The sequence below is a fragment of the Macrotis lagotis genome, chromosome 1 (genome assembly GCF_037893015.1).
Source record: "Macrotis lagotis isolate mMagLag1 chromosome 1, bilby.v1.9.chrom.fasta, whole genome shotgun sequence".
Lineage (NCBI taxonomy): Eukaryota > Metazoa > Chordata > Mammalia > Peramelemorphia > Peramelidae > Macrotis > Macrotis lagotis.
In genome coordinates this window covers 803,645,360-803,664,075 of record NC_133658.1, presented here as the reverse complement: position 1 = coordinate 803,664,075, position 18,716 = coordinate 803,645,360, and the positions used below count along the sequence as shown (strand labels likewise).

Below are 18,716 nucleotides of genomic sequence, written 5' to 3'. Positions count from 1 at the left end.
AGCAGCTAGCTTTAAGTGTGAAAGCTAAAAGTTAACAAGTATAGAATGCTACAGATGAAAAGATAACTACAGTGTAAAATGTGAGGGTTGTAAATGACCATAACACTTGGAACATAAGAGGTGGAAGGAACATTAGAGCATAGAATGTTAGACTGTTAGAGCTGGGAGGGACTGCAGAGATCATCTCTTCTACTCCATGGCTCCTCCACCTGTCATTCATGATTGATTAGTGGTTATTTAAGGATGATCTACTCAGTCATATAGTCATACTTTTCTAGACCTCCTCTCCATCTTCCTGGCTCTACAGCATTGCTCAAAAAATGAAAAACATCTCTCCTGTGGAAGGCTCAAATATGATCCAAACTCCTCCCCATTTTGTAGATGAGGAGACTGAGTCCTTTGAAATACGTTGTTCAATATAATCCGACACGAAAGAAAATACTAGGAGACAATACAAGGCATGATTTCAAAATTCAAGGAAGAAGCCTACATTTTTAGTTTTTCTTACCACTATTACCAATGTGTACTTAGGTAAAACCCCTTCCTTGTCTGGATTTCACTTTCCCTATATATAAAAATGTATTTGCTAGATTAAGAACATCTGAGTTTTTTCAAGAATGGGTCACCCAGAGAACAAGGGGACTATTAGTATATAATGTTTTATAGACTCTCTCACATTTAAATACTGTACTGAATGTTTTTATTTTACCTTTTCCTAGTTACAAGAAGCTTCTCAATCTGGAGGTGGGTGAATAGGTCCTTTCTCCAGAAATTACCACAATGTAAACAAAGGCATCAATACAAGATTGCTGTTGGTTTTTTTTTAAGTTTAGACCTCCTGATGGTTTTAGAAAAACCTGAGTAGACTTCTATGAACTGGTGCAAAGTGAAGGGAACCAGGAGAATTCTGTAACAGCAATATCTTAACAATGATCAACTATGAAAGACATAGCTACTTTGACAATACAATGATCCAACACAATTACAAAGGGCTCATAAAGAAAAATTATATTCCACCTCTAAAAGAGAACTGTAAACTTGCAGAATGAAAGATTTTTTCCCCTACTATTTTTCTTCTTTTTTGATTTTGCATTTTATTCCAACATGGCTAATATAGAAATATGTTTTGCATGACTTCACATGTGTAAATGATATCAAACAATTTGTTTGACCTCTCAATGGGAGAGAGGGGAGGGACATGAGTAAGGGAGAGAATTTGGAAATTTTGAAAAAATTCAAATAGAATGTTGAAAATAAAGAAAAGAAATTTAAAAATCTGCTAATATGAAACTTGACCAATCTTGGTTTGGTCCTGTTTGCTTAGATAACTAAAAGCTCAAGTATTTATTAACTTCATTTTAAAAAAGCACTTTTCTCACAATGTCATGTCCCTCTTCATGAGTAATCTATCTATTTTTATTCCTCCATATAGAAGAAGAAATTGAGAGTCAAGGACATAAGTGACTCAGTCAAGATCACACAACTAGTAAGTAAGTGAAGCTGGGATTTGAAGCCAGATTTTATGGCTCCAAGACATAAATAAAACATGCTGCCTCTCTTAAGAAAAAAAAAATCTTTTTCCCCCTAAAAATCTCAGGTAGTCATCACCTCAGGATCAGATGCATTATATTCATTCCCCTGGTTAAGCATTGCTATTTGGTTATCTAGGGAACAGATGATCTCTAAGCTCCCTTTCAATGCTAATATTCTATGTTCTATCTTATCTTCTAATTGTCCTTTGTAAAATTAACATACTCTCAGAAGGTCCCCTCTAACTCTGACATGCTATATAGTCTGTTATAAAGTTCTTTTCTATTCTAATCATCTATAAATTTCTCCAAATTATTCCTGTCTATTTCTTTATAAACCAATTGTAAGTTTCAAATGAAATACTGGATGTAAAGGGTCTTTGGAAAAATTAAATATTTAATTTAGAAATGTAAGAGGGCATGAGGGGTTAAAAATTGAGTCATTAAACACCAAAGTTGAGGAAGGAGACATGGACTAGTGGTGAGAGAAGCATGTGCTAAAGACAGATGGTTGAACTAGATGAAAACACAGTGTCTACCCTAATCTATATCCAAGGGAAAACCAAAGGCAATGTGTTGTTCAGTGAAAACAACAGACTTAAGAGTCAGGTTACCTCTCAGGCTCTAATTCTTAAACTTGACCCTTTGGGCCTCAGTTTCCTCTCATGTAAAATGAAAAGGTTGGACCAAACTACTTCTAAACTCCTTTCTAGCTCTTCTATTTTTTTAACATTTTAAGTTATATAATTTTAAGGTTACTTCTAATGCTGTTTTGTGTGTGATGAGGACTCCCCCAATTCTTCCATTTTGTTTCTATGTTCTAAGTTCTCGTCTTACTCTAATGTTCATTATCCTATGATTCTAGAGGATCTAAAATGCCAACTAACTTTGAGGCCAAAAACAAAAAAGAGTCATTGTGCAGTAAGGGAATGCAATAAGGGAAACTCATTACCTCTATCATCCTAAGAAGTCAGATCTTCATCATGGAAATGTTTCATCTACTCCTCCCCCATAATTCCTCTCACAACAATGAGAAGGGCTGTGTCCTTACCAGCCCTACTCTTAAAGCATTCTACTCTCACAAAACTCCCTTTCACATCATCCCCTTCCCTCACTTGAGAAGACAAAAGAGACAGCCAGAGGGAAATTATGGCCCAGGGTCATGTGGCATAAAGACCGAATTAGCCAAAGTGTTACTACTGCCAGAAGTTTGTAGGAAATATCATCAATGAGAAGTGTGTGTGTGTGTGGGGGGGGGGGGGGGGGAGCTTGATAGAATGTACCTTGGAGTAAAGAAGACCCGGGTTCTAATTCTGTTCCACTATGTAACTATGTTAAGTTATATGGGTTTAAAAAAAAACCCATGTAGGAGCAGTTAGATAGTGTAGTGGATAGAGTCCTAGAGTCAGGAGGACTTGAGTTCAAATCCAGCCTCAGACACTTCATAATTACTTGGCTGTGTGAACTTGGATAATTCACTTAACCCCACTGTCTTGCAAACACAAACAAACAAACAAAAAAAAGAATAACCCAAGTTAAGTCACTAAACCTATTTGGGTCTCAGGTAATAAAGGCTTTAAGCTATCAACAATTGTGTCTGTCTGCATGAGGAGGAAGTTCTCACATTTTTATATAACAATGACCACAGTTGCTGGATGTAATTAGTCAACAAGTTAAGAGGATTGATTTAAGCATGGTTAGGAAATAAAAGTATTATATTACAAAACTAAATTTAAACAAAAAATAGATGATAATACTTCATGAAATGTTTTGAGATCTTAAAAAAGGTATCAAGAAGATAAAATGGGTTATAATGATGACTTAACAATTACTAGCCTCCTAAACACATGTGGGGGGGCAGCAAGAGACAGAGAATTAAAAATAGTGAACATTTTGTAGCATTTCAGAGTTAGAGATCTCTAAAACCATCCAGTCCAACTTGAACCTGAACAAAAGTACCCACTACTGGATCCCTACTCAATGGTCACACAGCCTTCACTTAAAGACTTCCAGTGATGGAGATCTCATCATTTATGCTGAGATGGCAAGCTGAAGTTGACTTTCCTTATGGCTTCCATACACAAAGAATATCTTTCCTCTAAACACTCTGGGGGTTAGTTGTTGTCCTTGGTGCCTGAAGAAGACCCAACTAATACCATTATATTGTGGTTCAGGTACAAAACCATTACCAACTTGGAAGACTCTACCAAAGATCAGCACAAATTGTCCATGTGAAAATTGAAAGTGAAGAGAGAGTATAACACTATGGTGAGGCTTATAGCAAAGTATTATTTTATCTTTTTGAAGTGAAAAGGCTGAGACCCCCCCCAAAAAAATCTGTCCAAAAATCATCCTTATCAGTAAGCAGCTCAGTCAGAACTTGAACCCAGGTTTCTTGATTGATTCCAGATCTTTCTACTATACTACCATGCTGATGCCAATCAGCTTAGAGATATCATAAAACTCTTTAGGAGGAAACAAAATGAGGAATTTCTGAATGAATTCTCCAATTCACATTCCATCTATATTCCTGTACTAGCCAAAGGTAGATAATCCAGTACTGGGAAAATAACCCCTTCTCTAATGGATTCTCCTGAGCTTCTACTTGAACCTGTCCTCAGAAAAGCAGCTATCTCCTATCATATTGATTAGAATAAATATTGAATACTTTCCATATGTATACACACACACACACACACACACACACACACACACACACACACAACATAAAGTCCCCAGGATGTAATCAGAACAAGTTTTTAGAGATGTAGTGTGAGGATATCAAAAGAATCCTAGATTTGGAATCAGAAAACCTGTCTCCAAATCCCAGTTCCTAAATGTCTAACATCTCTGAGTATGAGTTACTTTTTGTGTAAAACTAAGAAAATTCTTTTTCTTTTGATCCCCCTGGTTGTGACAAAAAAAGCACTGTCTAAATCTTAAAATCATATAGAATTATGAGTTTTAGTATGATAATATTTTCTCTTTCCCAGAAGGCATTTTGGGGAGGTCTTCTATATTGGAAGAATGTGAAAATAATTAGACAAATTGTAGAGTTCCTTCTGATTTGCAAAGCACTGTCCTCACAACCTAAAGTCCTACTAAGTCATCTTAGTTTAAAATCTTGAGTTTAAAAAAGCTATCCTATTGGTTGAAGCATAACCCTAGATGCTTCAATTTGCAAGCAAATTATCAGTGAGGGTTCCCCCAAAATATCTACTTCTCACGCTTCATCAAGCTTGGGGAATCTAGTAGGCTAGCCATTTAATAATGAACTCTTTGAGTCTAGCAATCCAAGAAACTAAGAAAATTGTCCTGTGCAGTCAGGTCTCAATCTGTACCTGTAATACCAGTGGGAGTGGCAGGAAAGGGTCAGCAGGTGCTATGAACAACAGCTTGTTAGACTAAGGTTGGTCCCTTAAACAGGAGATCTTTGATGACTAATATACTGCTAGGAAAATTCAATCCTATCAGTCTTGATAGTCTTGCTTTAATACAGAAAAAGTTGTAACTAAATGGCTCAGATTTCCTTTAGAAAGGTGAAAAAAGAATTTGCTAGAGTCAGTTTTTCTTCTTTTTAAAGACAATAAGATGCATTATTTCATGCACCATTCAGTCATCTGGGGTAACAGTGCTTATGATAGGCATCTACAAAAATGACTTCCTTGAAATGCAGCTTATGCACCAATATCTATTGTAGAAAAAGAAGTAGAAAAATTCTAAAAATCATTTAGTGAGATCCTCAAATCAACGTACTCTTTGATACTCAATGATTTCATGTAAAAGTAGTTGAGGACCATAAAAAATTTTTGTGAATGTTTGAATATCTTATTCCAAAGGTCAAAGACTCATAATGAAACAGAAGTCTCATCCCTATAGATCCTGGATACTCTCTTTTTTTTTAGGTTTTTGCAAGGCAATATGGTTAAATGACTTGCCCAAAGTCACATAGGTACTCATTGTGTCTGAGGTAAGATTTGAACTCAAGTCCTCCTAACTCCAGGGCTAGTACTCTATTCACTATGCTACTTAGCTTCCCCTTGGATACTCTCTTAAGAAAAGAATTGAAAGGGCAGTTAGGTGGATGCAGTGGATAGAGCACTGTCTTTGGAATCAGGAGGGCCTGAGTTCAAATATGACCTCAGATACTTAATAATTACCTAGCTATGTGGCCTTGGGCAAAAAAAGAATTGAAAAACACTGGACATAACACAAAATAATATTATAAAACTGATCACTAATTTTACCTTACTGAAAATAACTCATTGTTAATATGAGAATTAGTCCTCAATCAGCTGTCTATAACAATGATACTTCCAACATGTTAGGATAAAGATAAAAAATCAGTACAAAGTCAAAATAATATAAAACTGAACAACTGTAACTTGATCTGTTTAAGTTATTGATGCTGGAAATGGAATATGAATCAGATATCAACAACAATTTCAACCAATTCAAACAGAACTTTAACCTATTGAAATCAATTGCCATAGCAAGAAGATCATGGAGCCTAAAAGAATGCCTTAGATAACAAAAACTTTCTTTGCTTGCCAAGTTGAAGGCTTTAACAGACAAGGCCACCACAATACTTCTCTGTTACATCCTAGAGAGAAGGATGGTTAGAGATTATGAACAGTATCATTTCATAAAGCAGAGAGAAACAGGAGAGGTTTTGCTTAAATCACTAAAAAGAAAGCTTGGCAAGAAAGACAACTAAATAGCTATTCTCAGAACACAGAATGAAGCTGGAAGGGAGAGGGTAGTTGAAAGATTGAAAAAATTCATAGATTTTTAAACAAATATTTTTAACCTGAGGACAGTAAAGTTTCCAGACTTGAAATGTGACCGTACAGTTCTTGATGTGCTTACAAAGGAAGTAAAAAATGATGCAGAAGGGTGAAAATAGCAAGACTAGATCAAGTATGCAGAGAAGGAAAGCTGAATCAATATGGCAGAGCAATATTGCTAATACAGGTCAGTTCAGCAGAACAAGACGGGAGAGAGATCTTCAGATCCTGGGAATGGAGTCAGGTCAGGAGGACATGGCATAGTGCACTACAACACTCTAGGAGTGGCTGTGTATTTGGGTAAGAGGAAATCCCAGACCCATACCAGGGCACTGCAATGGAGACAGCAGCTTATTAGCTTTATTACCCACTACCCAGGACTGGGTCACAGACACAGAGAGAACTGAGAAGGGGACCTTTGCAGAGGAATGATGTTCAAAAATAAGGAAACCCTGAACCATGTAGCCAAAAAAGGAGAATGTTCAGAAGAAAGTAGACTTCCCACACATGTAGTACAGTCTCAGTTCTAGCTTCTAGCCCAGATTTCATGTCAATAGGTGAGGAGTCCAGCAGGAACCTGCAGAACTCAGACCATGGAGGCAGCAGTCCTATTATATCTGGATCAGACCACTTTGATAGCAATGAAAGTTGTCAGGTCCCTAGTCTGTCCTTGAGATCCTAAGAACACAACAATCAATACCTCCCAAAAGAAGCAAAAAGATCAGTTCAGATCTTCCCTCCAGAACTATAACAGATTCCAATTCTGAAATCAAATCCAAGAAGTAAGTGAGCAAATAAAAAAATAATTTCACCATAAAGAGCTAGTACGGTGACAATGACATGTAAGACACAAATGCAGAAGAAAATTACTCCAAAATGCCTACAAGCAAAGTCTCAGAGGAAAACCCAACTTGGGCACAAAGTCAACTAGAATTACTAGAGCAGATGAAGCAAGAGTTTAAAAAGTTACATACATTAAAAAATGAGAGAAAGTACATACGGTAAAACATGGGAGATAATGATACACATATCTCCTCTGAACCAAAGGGTTCAAATGATAAGTCATTTATCTTTGCTTCTCAGCTTTCTCACCCAAAAAACAAGAATAATTATACTTGCATGACCTATCTTCCAAGGGTGTTGTGAGGACTCTCAAATATTCAAATGGATTTGTGATCTCATCAGGGTGGATGTTCTCCACACAAATGATGCAGATCCTAATATAAGCTATGACCACCTATTATATCCTGTTTATCTCCTGCCAGAAGTTCTGGGGTCCTTCTTGCATTCTCCTAGACAACATGAAAATGACAGTAGAACATAGTGATCCATCTGTTTTCCTTCCCTCTTGTCATGTAACATACTTTAATTCTCTACAATTCTTTGTAATGGATTTCAGTCTGTTCATGGCTTCCATGTTCTTCTTAATTGCAATATTTGTTTTCATTTAGTGTGAAACTAAGCGTATTCTATGTTAAACAATTATAAAACAGCACTAGTATAATATAGGTATATTAGACTTTGGTTTCAAGGTGAAGTCAGGATAGATTGATAGGAGCACCTGGAGGAGTTTATCAATTATAACAGAGATTCTTAACTCAAGAGTACATGAACTTGTTTTGGGCTTTTTAATATATATTTTGATAATTGTATTATATTGTGATTGTAATTCCATGTATTTTATTTTATGAATTTTGTGCATTATGCATTTAAAATATTCTTCTGAGAAGGGGTCCACTTTTTTTTAACTAGACTGATTATCAAAGCAGAGAGTTCAGGACACAAAAAAGAGATGAAATCTCTCTTCAACTTGAATTCTTCACTACACCTCCTTTTTGTCCATGGCCAACATGGATCTTCTTGCTTGAGGTCTGACATTATATTGGATTGTTGAACAATTATTCTAGATATTTCTTTCAAAGAATCTATTTTAATTTTCTACATATGCATGGGAGACATCTTAGGAAAGAACCTTTAAGACAAAGCTTAGCTCTCTTCAAACAAAAGCTTTTTATAATTAGTAAACAATAAACACAAAGGAATTTGAATTTTTTTCATCTTTCATTTTTGGAAAGTGATCTACTATGAAGAATGTCTTGTGAAGGACTGTATGTTCCCTTATATCATCATCAAAGTTGATACTGGTGTGTGTACAGTATTCTCATAAAAATTTTATGTGGATGGAAAAGTAGTTATATAAATCAATAATTATTAGTGTTTCTTTGATTGTCTGATTAAAATGTTATTTTCCCAATTATTTTATGCCTTTGATATTTCTCCCTACTTTTGATAATCTTGAGAATCTATACCTGTGTGCCTTTAACAGTTCTGTCACCTCTGAAATTAGTACTAACCTTCTTGATGCAAACTTTAAAATTTTTTTTTAATTATATTTGGTTTCAAAAAAGGAAAAATCCACTTTTTCATCCTACAACCCCAGTTCCCTTTCTCCAAATTGAGAACACAACAAAAACAAAATCCATCACAAACACATATGGTCAATCAAAACAAATTTTTTAATTATTCATGTATAAAATCAATATATCTTTATTCTGCTCTCTGAGTCCTTCTAGAGTTGGTTGGAAAGTTTCATCATCAGCCCTCTGGAATCAGTTGGTCATTATACTGATAAGTGTTCCTAATTCATACAAAGTTGTTTATCTTAACCATATTATGGCACTTTATAAAAGATTTTCCTGATTCTGTTCACTTCACTGCACAGTTTATAGAAATCTTCCTGGGTTTCTCTGAACTCGTCTCCATCATTTCTTATAGCACATAGTATTCTATTATATTTACATACAATAACTTGTTCATCCACTCCCTCAATTTATGGGTACTCCCTCAGTCTCCCATTCTTTCCAACCTCAAAAAAAGAGCTATAGGATCGATCCCTTCCATAAACTACTCCTTTTAATTCCCCCTTCTCTTACCTTTTTATTTCCCCATTGAGTAAAATATATTTATCTGTGTGTGTTTTCATCCTTCTTTTACTAAATTCAGATGTTCTCCTTAACAACTGATTGTGGTATATAATTTTTCCCAACCTCCCTTTACCTTTCCACCTAGATAATTCTTCCTAATATTCCTTCTCTTCTCTTCTCATTCTTCTCTTAAAGTCATCAAGACATAAAATAATCCCTCCTGGACTTTGTGAGAGAGGGAGAGAATACTGGTGTCACTGTCCCCTAACTATAAGAGCCAGAGTTTTTTACTCCAAATCCAAAGTTCTTGCTATTAACCACAGATCTCAAATTAATGAACAAGAGGAGTCCTGACCTCAGCAATCCAGATCAGGGATGGAGTTCAGCCAGGGGTACCCCACACACCATATAGTAGTATGTTTACTACAGTTTCCCCTCACCATTTAACCCTGGTTCTTCCACTAACCTTAGGCCGTCTCCACTGGACATCCTGTCGCTGGGTACCTGAATAATACAGGGATTCATCATTGGCTGGAAATGTAGGGTCCTCAAAGAGCACCTTCCTCTTCAGACAATCCTTCTTCAGGGCCCAGTACTTTTGGTTCTCATATGGTTTCACAGAAGAACACATCATTTAAGTCAGCCTTAAGGGAAGAGAAAAAAAGAAGAAAAAAGACTCGGATGAGGCCAAAAGAAAAATAAATATATTTCTAAAAAGTCCTATTAAAAAGGATCTCTCTCAGTGCATAACATGGAACCAACGTAAAGACTAACAGAATGCCTTCTGTGGGGGGTGGGGGAAGCGAAGCAAGAATGGGAGAAAATTTATAAAACTCAAAATAAATAAAATCTTTCTTAAAAAAAGAAAGGGATCTCTCATTATACCATCCTGTTACCATTTCCTCTGTAGCCTAACACTAGTTCCCTCTGTGCAGACTAGCCTCTATCTATGGTTAACTTCCAGAGATATGAATATACCCCATGATTCTGAACTTAATTTTCAATTCATAATGATTGCATGTTGGAGTAGACAGAGCCCAAGATCTGGTATCAAAAGATGTAAGTGTTTGAGTACCATCTGCCATATGATGATGATGATGATGATGATGATGATGTTGTTTTGTCTTTCATTCTCAAAGAAGAGCAAGACATCAGGGAGGTTATGCCAGGACAAGCAAATAAATTGGATTAGCCTCATTTTCTCTTCTGGAACTATCTGGGTCCAGTGGCCAGATATGAATCAGAAAGATTAGAGATAGCACTCAGTGCAAGGCAATGAGGATTAAGTGACTTGCTCACAGTCACTTAGAAAACTTTGTATCTAAGGACAGATTTGAACTCAGGACCTCCTGACTTCAGGGACAGTGCTCTACCCACTGTGCCATCTAGCTGCCCTTACCTGTGTGACATTAGGCAAGTTATTTTGCTTCTCCATTCCTCGATTTCTTTTTCTGTAAAAATGGAACAATTTAACTATATGATCTATAAGATCCCCTATAGCTCCTACATTCTATGATTCCACTTCTGCATCTTTTTCCCCATAACTCCCCACCATATTCTCCTTCCTCACTTACCCCTCCTGTCAAGTATGACTGTCCCTTCAATGCTACAATGATGTGCCCAGATCATTCCCACATTCAGTCTTGACTCCCACCAGGATCTCTCTCCCTCTCATAGTATTGACCATACTATATCATTCACACAGCATTGAATTTTAGCATGTCTTATACAATTGTTATTGTTGTGATTAAATATGAAAATAATAGCACTTTAAACCCATAGTAGTACCAATACTTATGAGTTAATCAGTACAGATGCTTCCTCTACTAAGAATGATCTCAAAACCTCCATCCCTCAACTGATAGTTTCATAGAATCATAAGAATCAGAGCTCGGAAAGATCCTCGAAGGCATATGGAAGGATGCAAAGAGGCTGTCGAGACCAACTCCTTCCACTGATGGAGGGGGAAATGCAGATGGTCTGCAGAGGTAGTAGGACCTGCCTGAGGTCACACAAGTTCTAAAGAGCAGAGGCAGCATTGGACTCACAGGTTCTTTGACTCTTTTATCATGCTACTCATCATTATGCAGAGGAGAAAACTGAGGCTCATGCTAAGGTCACTTACGTAGGATCACACAGAACTGGGATTAGAACCCAAGTCACAGGATCAAAGAACTTTATGGTCGAAGGGACCTTCAATATGCTTTCCTCCTCAGATGTCTTGACACAATACTAAGTCTATCCCTGTCTTATGAGGGGAGCTGGATAGTGTCATCTCAGACCTCTCAGTGTGAGAGACAGCCCAAAGGGCAAGACAGAGAGGAAAGGAAGAACCAACAGTTTGGAAGGTGGTTTTCAGTGAACCCATTTGTTGCTGCTTCTTCCTCATCCCTCTTCCTCATTGCTTTCTATTTTCTCTAAATGGTCTCCTCCTTGCTACCTATTTGATCCTACAGGTAGTAAATGCTTATCTCAAAGATTAAGTCATGCATTTCTAAGTACACATGGCTGGTACAGTGAAACTATGAATGACCTATTAAGTAAGTTATAGTTCTTTTGGTTGTTCACTCCCTCCTACTTGGTAGGAGGTAATTCTGGTATGAGAGAAAAGGTGCTAATGATTAGTTCATCAAGAGATAGGCTTGGATATATTGGGGTATAGCATTCTGTCATCAAATAGCACAAGCAGGTACTTGTCCAGGGTGATGGTGTGCCATGGTGCCTCACTGACACTGAAGGAAAGAAACCAATTCAAGACCAAAAGACTACCACAGCAGCCAGACCACATAACCCGTTGTCCTGTTTCCTATCAATCAGACTATAGGGTGGAATGGTTTTGGTAAAAGGCAAGTGAGAAGGATGACTTGTACAACATAACGCTCACTATAATAAACATAATTGTGCAAGTAATGGCACCAATCACTTGGTTGGTTGGCAAGGAAGGAGGCCTAGTAATAGAGAGCCTTTGTTAAGCACATATCAAGTTCCTGGTGAGGTTGGTGACTTTGTCTCACTTAAATCCAATTCATTTGCAAATCAAGATATCAGGTTCTAGGAGAAGAACAAACAACAACAACAATCATGTCTTAATCAGTTCTTGGTCCCAAGGAGCTCACCATCTAATGGGGGAGTTGAACCATGTTCAGGATAAACTAGAGCTCACCTGAGAATGTTAAGGAGGATTGAGAAAGGTTCCTTGCACACAGTGGGATTTAAGCTGAGTCTTGAAGAAAGCAGGGAAGTTTGAAGACCAGGGTGGGGGAGTTTGAAGACTGGGGGGGGGGGGGGGAAGAGGAGGAGAGGAATGAGAGGAGGGTAAAGAATGACAGGTTTTGAGGAACATTCAGTAAAAAATGCCCTATCAGGAGATGAACCATCTTGTTGTGAAAAGCCCAAAGGGGGTTAGTGTTCCTGTTTTATCATAGAGTATGTGGAAGGGAATAAGGTATAAAAAGACTACAAAATTAGGAAAGAGTCAGGTTGTGAAGGGTTTCAAACACCAAACAGGATTTTATATTTGCTCATGGAGATTCATAGAACACCACCGGAATTTATTGAACAGATTGAGACATGATACAGTCAGCACTTTAGAAAGATAGTTTTGATAGCTGAGTAGAAGATGGACTGGAGTGGGAGTGGGCAGAAGCTTGAGGCAGGGTGATCCACCAGGGAGGCAATTGCCATTCTTTAAAGAGTTGATGAGGACCTACACCAGGACGGCAGCAGGGTCTGTTAGGTAGCAGTTCTAAGGTAGAGGGTGCCAGTGGTAGGGCAGGGTAGATGCCCTTCACTCGGTAGATACTTTAAATGTTTTTTAAAAATCATTGAACATAGAGTCATAGCTGAAATAAAGGGACCTCAGAACATAGATCCTAAGAGCCTTAGAACATAGGCAGAACATACAAGAGCTAAAAGGGTCCCAGACTGACAAAGTTGAAAGATCATCACATAGAAACCATCTAATTTTCCAAGTGAGGAAACTGAGACCCAAAGGTTTGGATTCAATTGCTCTGGGGTTTACAACTTAAAAGTGTTAGAACTAGGACTCAAATCCAGAAAAGAAGAATTTCATCATATGTCTAGGAGAAGGCAGACTCTAAAATAGGGACATGGATTCTTGTCTCAGTGGCTGATCTATCTTGTATTGTCATAGAAAGTCTTAACTTTTCAAAGCTATGAGGACCCATTCCCTTTGTTGTGAACATTATTCAGTTAGAGGATAGAATACAGAGGAGACAAAAATAGCAGAATGGGCAGCTGGGAGTCAGGGGCAAAGTCCTTCAGCATATTCAAGGACCTCTTCTTGTCCATGGTGGTGACAGTGCAAGGGACACCTTTGAATAGCAGGATCATGAGGAGACAATGCCAGATGAGATAGCTCCCTACATGCTCACCATCTTTACTAGCTTTGACAAAAGCTGGAGCCTGGAGTTCTCAGCCATGATGTCTGGCAAGATAGATGCAGCAGTTTGGGGGGAATAACATGTTTTTGCCTCCTCTGTATGCCAAACTCTGTAATGAGCTAGCTATGGAAGCTCAGGCAGGACACTGGACTCTGCTTCACAAAATTCCCCCCCCCATCTAATCCCTGCTGGTTTTGCCTTATCCATCCCCAAACTCTAACCTGATGTGGGACATCTCAGGTTGGTAGTCCTCCAAACACTGATTGAATTCTTCTAGAGACAGTGTCATACCTAGCACCAAGGGGTTCTTACTTTTCATTGTCATAGTGCCCTTTGGCAGCCTGTCAGAGCCTATGACTCCCTTCTCAGAATTATGCTTTTAAATGCTTCAAACAAAATATAGATTACAAAGAAAACCTATTTTGATAGAATTATTAATTTTAAAAAAAAGTTGCCAGATTAAGGTTGAGGACCTTTTGTAAACCATGCTTCCACCCCTATTAGTGAAGTGGCCACATAGCTACCAAGTATCAGAATGGATATTTGAACCCAGGTCTCCTGACTCTTAGGCCAAAGCTCTTTTTATTCTATTCCATCAAGTGGTTAGTATTCTACTCTACTGTCTATATATCACATATGTTTATGTAGGTAGATAGACATTATATGTATAAATAGAAATACAAAAAATACATATATATTGTACACATATACCCCTGAAGCATAGAGAGATTAAGTGACTTGCTCAGGATCACACAGCTATTAAATGTCTGAGTCTAGATTTGAATTCAGGTCTCCTTGATTCCATTATATGTGCTGTACCAACTACCTCTCTACATTATTGACATTTCTTTGTAATTTTATTATTGATTGCCAAAACACACACACACACACACACACACACACACACACACACACACACATACACACACACACAACACAAAATGGTTGCAAACCTTTGATCTCCTTAGAGATCATCCTACCCAACTTCCTTCATTTACAAATAAAGCCTAGAGCAGGGAAGCAGCTTAGCCTAGCTGAAGCTGGTAGCACTCTCTGCCCCAAAACTGGGAAATTACTTTGTATAGAGATTGTATTTATTTAGTAGCATTTGGGTTATTTCCCCCAGCCAGACCCACTGTAAGCCCCTAAAATGCAGAAATAGTTTCACATTCTGTCTTTTTATCTCCCAACACCTAACCCAACCCTTGCTATAGAGCAGGAATAAATGTTGGTTGAATTAGACTCTTGACCAGTGCCACAGAACTGTGCACAGGTGGTGGCCAAATGGTTCAGTGGATAGAGTACCTGGCCTGTAGTCATATACCTGAGTTCAAATTTGGTCTCAAAGGCTTACTAGCTGTATGACCCCAGGCAAGTCATTTAACCCTGTTTGTCTCAGTTTCCTCATCTGTAAAATGAGTTGGAGGAGGGGCAACTAGATGGCACAGTGGATAGAGTACTGGCCCTGGAGTCAGGAGGACGTAAGTTCAAATCCAGCCTCAGATACTTGATAATTGCCTAGCTGTGTGATCTTGGACAAGTCACTCTTAACCCCTTTGCCTTAAATAAATAATTTTTTTTAAAAAAAGAAAGTGATGAAGAAAATGTTAATAATAAAAATTAAACATTTCTCTCTGCAAAGAGCTGATTGCTAAAACATTTAGTGTGTGTGTGTGTGTGTGATATAGATAAGGGAGTGTTGAAGTATAATGGGAAGAACTTTAGCATGGGAGTGAGGAGCCTTGGGTTCAAATCCCCATTCTGATGCTTACTACCTACCTATATAGCCACTGATATAAAAGGGGTCATAGTGTAGTGCAGGGGTTCTCAAACTGGGGTCTGGGAGCTTTGTTTTTTTAAATATTATTTTGATAACTATTTCAGTATAATAGGTTTCCTTTGTAATCCTCTTAATTTTATTTGAGGCATTTAAAGCCAAGATTTTGAGGAAGACCAGAGATTTTTCATCAGGCTGCCAAAGGTTCAATGACACAACAAAGATCCTGAAGGGGTAATGGACTTAGATTCAAACTGAACTTCTAACATTAACTGGCTGTTTGACTTTAGAAAAATTCATTTTATAATTGTGAGACTCCTCATCTTTAAAATGAGGATATTACAATTTAAAAGTCTCTAAAATCCCCTTTAGCTCTTAATCTGTGATCTTTTGATTCACTCCAAACTTCAATTTTCATACTTATATAATGGAGACAATAATAATTATACTGCTAGTTGGGTGAAAAAAATATATTATCAGTCTAGTATAGAGCCAGAAAGTTTAGAATTCAAAATAGAATGTCTGGAAAGGACTTTAAAAACCAGAATGCTGGGATTAGAGCAAAACTTAGAACACAGAATGTGAAAGCTGGAAGAGAATCTTAGAATATAGAAGAACAGAATGGAATGGAAGAAGGGTTCTTTGAAAACAGATTTTTCTCTTTATGTTCTATGACAAACTAGAAATGTCTCATGGAAATGTGAGTAATTCTTCTACTGGAGTTTTCTGCTGACTCATAGTTGGGCGTTCTCTCCTCTGCACCTGCTGTGATCATGTCTGTAAACAGGTCATACCTTGGCTGAACAAAGGTAAGAGAGGATAAATGTCAATCAGCCAAGGAGGCTGAGGGTTGGAACTCCCCAGGCGAGGCATGACCTTTCCAAGGTGCCCACCCGGGCAGGGTACCACTGCTCTTTTCCAGGCCCTCCTCCTGCAGAACAAACACTGAGTCAGAGAATTAGGACTCAGAAGTTCTTAAAGTGAGACTCACAGCGTTTCACCATTGGACTCCAGAGTAGTCATCCATCCCATCATTGATTCAACAAACATTTACTGAACCCCACTGGCAGAAACAAAAACTGAGTGCTCAGAGTTAGGGAATATTCAATGCCTAGACTGGCCCAGACCTCAAGATGCTGGGTTGTTCTTGGTTTTTTCCTTACATTAAAGGCAAGTTGTCATCAAATAGGTGATAGGCAACTAAAGGTAAAATGGATTATTACATTGAATTTTGAATCAATCAAGCCTGGATTCAAATCTTCCCCCGAAACCTATTATCTATATGCCATTAGAGATTCATTTTCTAAATCTACAAAATGAGAAGAATAGGAGTGCCTATATCATAGGATTGTTGAAAGGATCAGATTAGATAGCATATGAAATATTAATTCATGTATAACCTCTAGCAGATTACTCTCCATCATGGACAGGGGGCAGGAAAGGAGGGAGTTAGACAAATATGGAACTCCCAACAAAAAGTTGAATGTTGAAAACTATCTTTGCATGTAATTGAAAAAATAAAATTAAAAAATTAAAAAAGATAGCATATTGAAAAGCTTTGTGAAAACTTAAAGAATTTTATCAAGAGGAAATAAGAACTGGATCCATCATTTCACTTCCATAGGAGATTCCTTGAAGAGGAAACTCCCTTTATTAATGCAGATTAGGACCTTCCTTAGAATTTATACCTTAAGAGGTACCTAGAAACCAAGATATTAAATGACTTTCCCAGAATCATGGAATGTATGGCTGGGTTAAATACTACCAACTAACTGAATCACTTTGGGCAAGTAACTTGGGTCTCTGTTTTCTTCTCTGTAAAATAAGAAAGGAGGATCATGATATTTAGGACCCTGTGCAGCTCCAAGTCCTTTAATTAATCACTCAGCACCCTGACTAGGATATAGTAGGTTCTTCATAAATACTTCTGGTTGGCTTGACTTGACTTGATAGTTATGCCTTTGAATTAAACAGTTCTACAAACATGTACTTAGGACTAATTATATAGAGAGCATTGTGATGGACCCTGGGAAAGATTCAACATCTGGACAACACATAGTTTTCTTCACAGTCTGGAATGGAGATGGGACTTAAACAGTACATAAAAGGTATAAAACAAAGAGTACATAAAGGGTTTAGAACTTAGAAGATTAGAGATGAAAGGGAACTTGAAGATTATAACAATAGCTGACATGCATAAAACAGGTTGGACAGCTGGGTGGTAGAGTAGATAGAGTACTAGGTTTGGAGTCAGGAAGACCTGAGTTCAAATATGACCCTAGACACTTAGTAGCTGTGTGACCCTGGGCAAGTCACTTAACCCTGTTTACCTCAGTTTTCTTATCTGTAAAGTGAACTGAAGAAGAATATGGCAAACCACTCCAATATCTTTGCCATGGAAACCCCAAATGGTATCATGAAAAGTCAGACACAACTGAACAGCAACAAAGTATACTATCTACAGGATCTCTTATTTAATCATTACAACAATTCTATGGAGCACTGTAGCTGCCTCTGATTATTGCTCCCATTTTACAGATACGGGAACTGAGGCTCTTGCCCTGGCTCACATACCTGGGGTCTGGTGGCATTCAAAATTTGGTTTTCATTTCTCCAAGATTCAGCAATTTATCCACTAGACCATTTCATGCATGTTGCCATGAGTTGTAATGGAAAGAGCATGGAATCTATAATCAGAGGCCCTAGTTTTGTTTCCTCATGTGCTTTTTCTAACTAGCTACACGATTCTGAGCAAGGCCTTCAGCTTGACAAGATATGAGGTTCTTTACCTGAGGTCTACAATAGAGTCATCAGAGGCCCAGGAAGTCTTCAATTGAATGTAATTTTTTTCTTTTGTAAATCTATGTATTCTGTTATATGAACTTAAAAACAATTATCCAAGAAGGTCTCACACAACTGCCAAAGGTATCCATGATGTAACCTTTTTAAGGTTAAAAATCTCTGACCTGAATGATCTCTAAAGTCTCTTCCAATTCCAGAAATTATGGTTCTATGTTTTTCTTATGAGAAAAACTGGGCCAGAGAGAGGTATAATGACAAATGCCCAGATAAGCATGGGTTGGGCTGGTACTAAGGTGGACCAACTAGCTTGTCTAAAAAGAGGGGACAGAAAAAAATAAATGCTGACACCACCACTGAAAACCCTATGAGGAGACTCAAGACTAGGAAGAATGGCCAGCAAGTGAATTGCCCATTGCATTTAAGGAATGAGGGTAGAGGGTGGGGCTTAACAACTGGTAACTCAGTGCCACTGCCTGCCCTGGAGGGCATCTGGA

At 37.8% G+C, this 18,716-nt stretch overlaps 1 protein-coding gene across 4 annotated transcripts in view; it reads right to left on the bottom strand.

Annotated features, from left to right (window-relative positions):
* The window catches only part of CAPN5 (calpain 5), a 157,631-nt gene that overhangs the window by 100,663 nt on the left and 38,252 nt on the right, over window positions 1–18,716 (bottom strand). For 3 of the 4 annotated variants that reach the window (XM_074216939.1, XM_074216938.1, XM_074216941.1), the window contains one exon: window positions 9,707–9,884. In XM_074216939.1, coding sequence (XP_074073040.1) covers window positions 9,707–9,874 — 168 coding nt within the window. In that variant the 5' untranslated portion in view covers window positions 9,875–9,884. Of the gene's footprint in view, window positions 1–9,706; window positions 9,885–10,639; window positions 10,701–18,716 lie in introns of those variants that run through there. The other variant, XM_074216940.1, reaches the window with a different exon arrangement.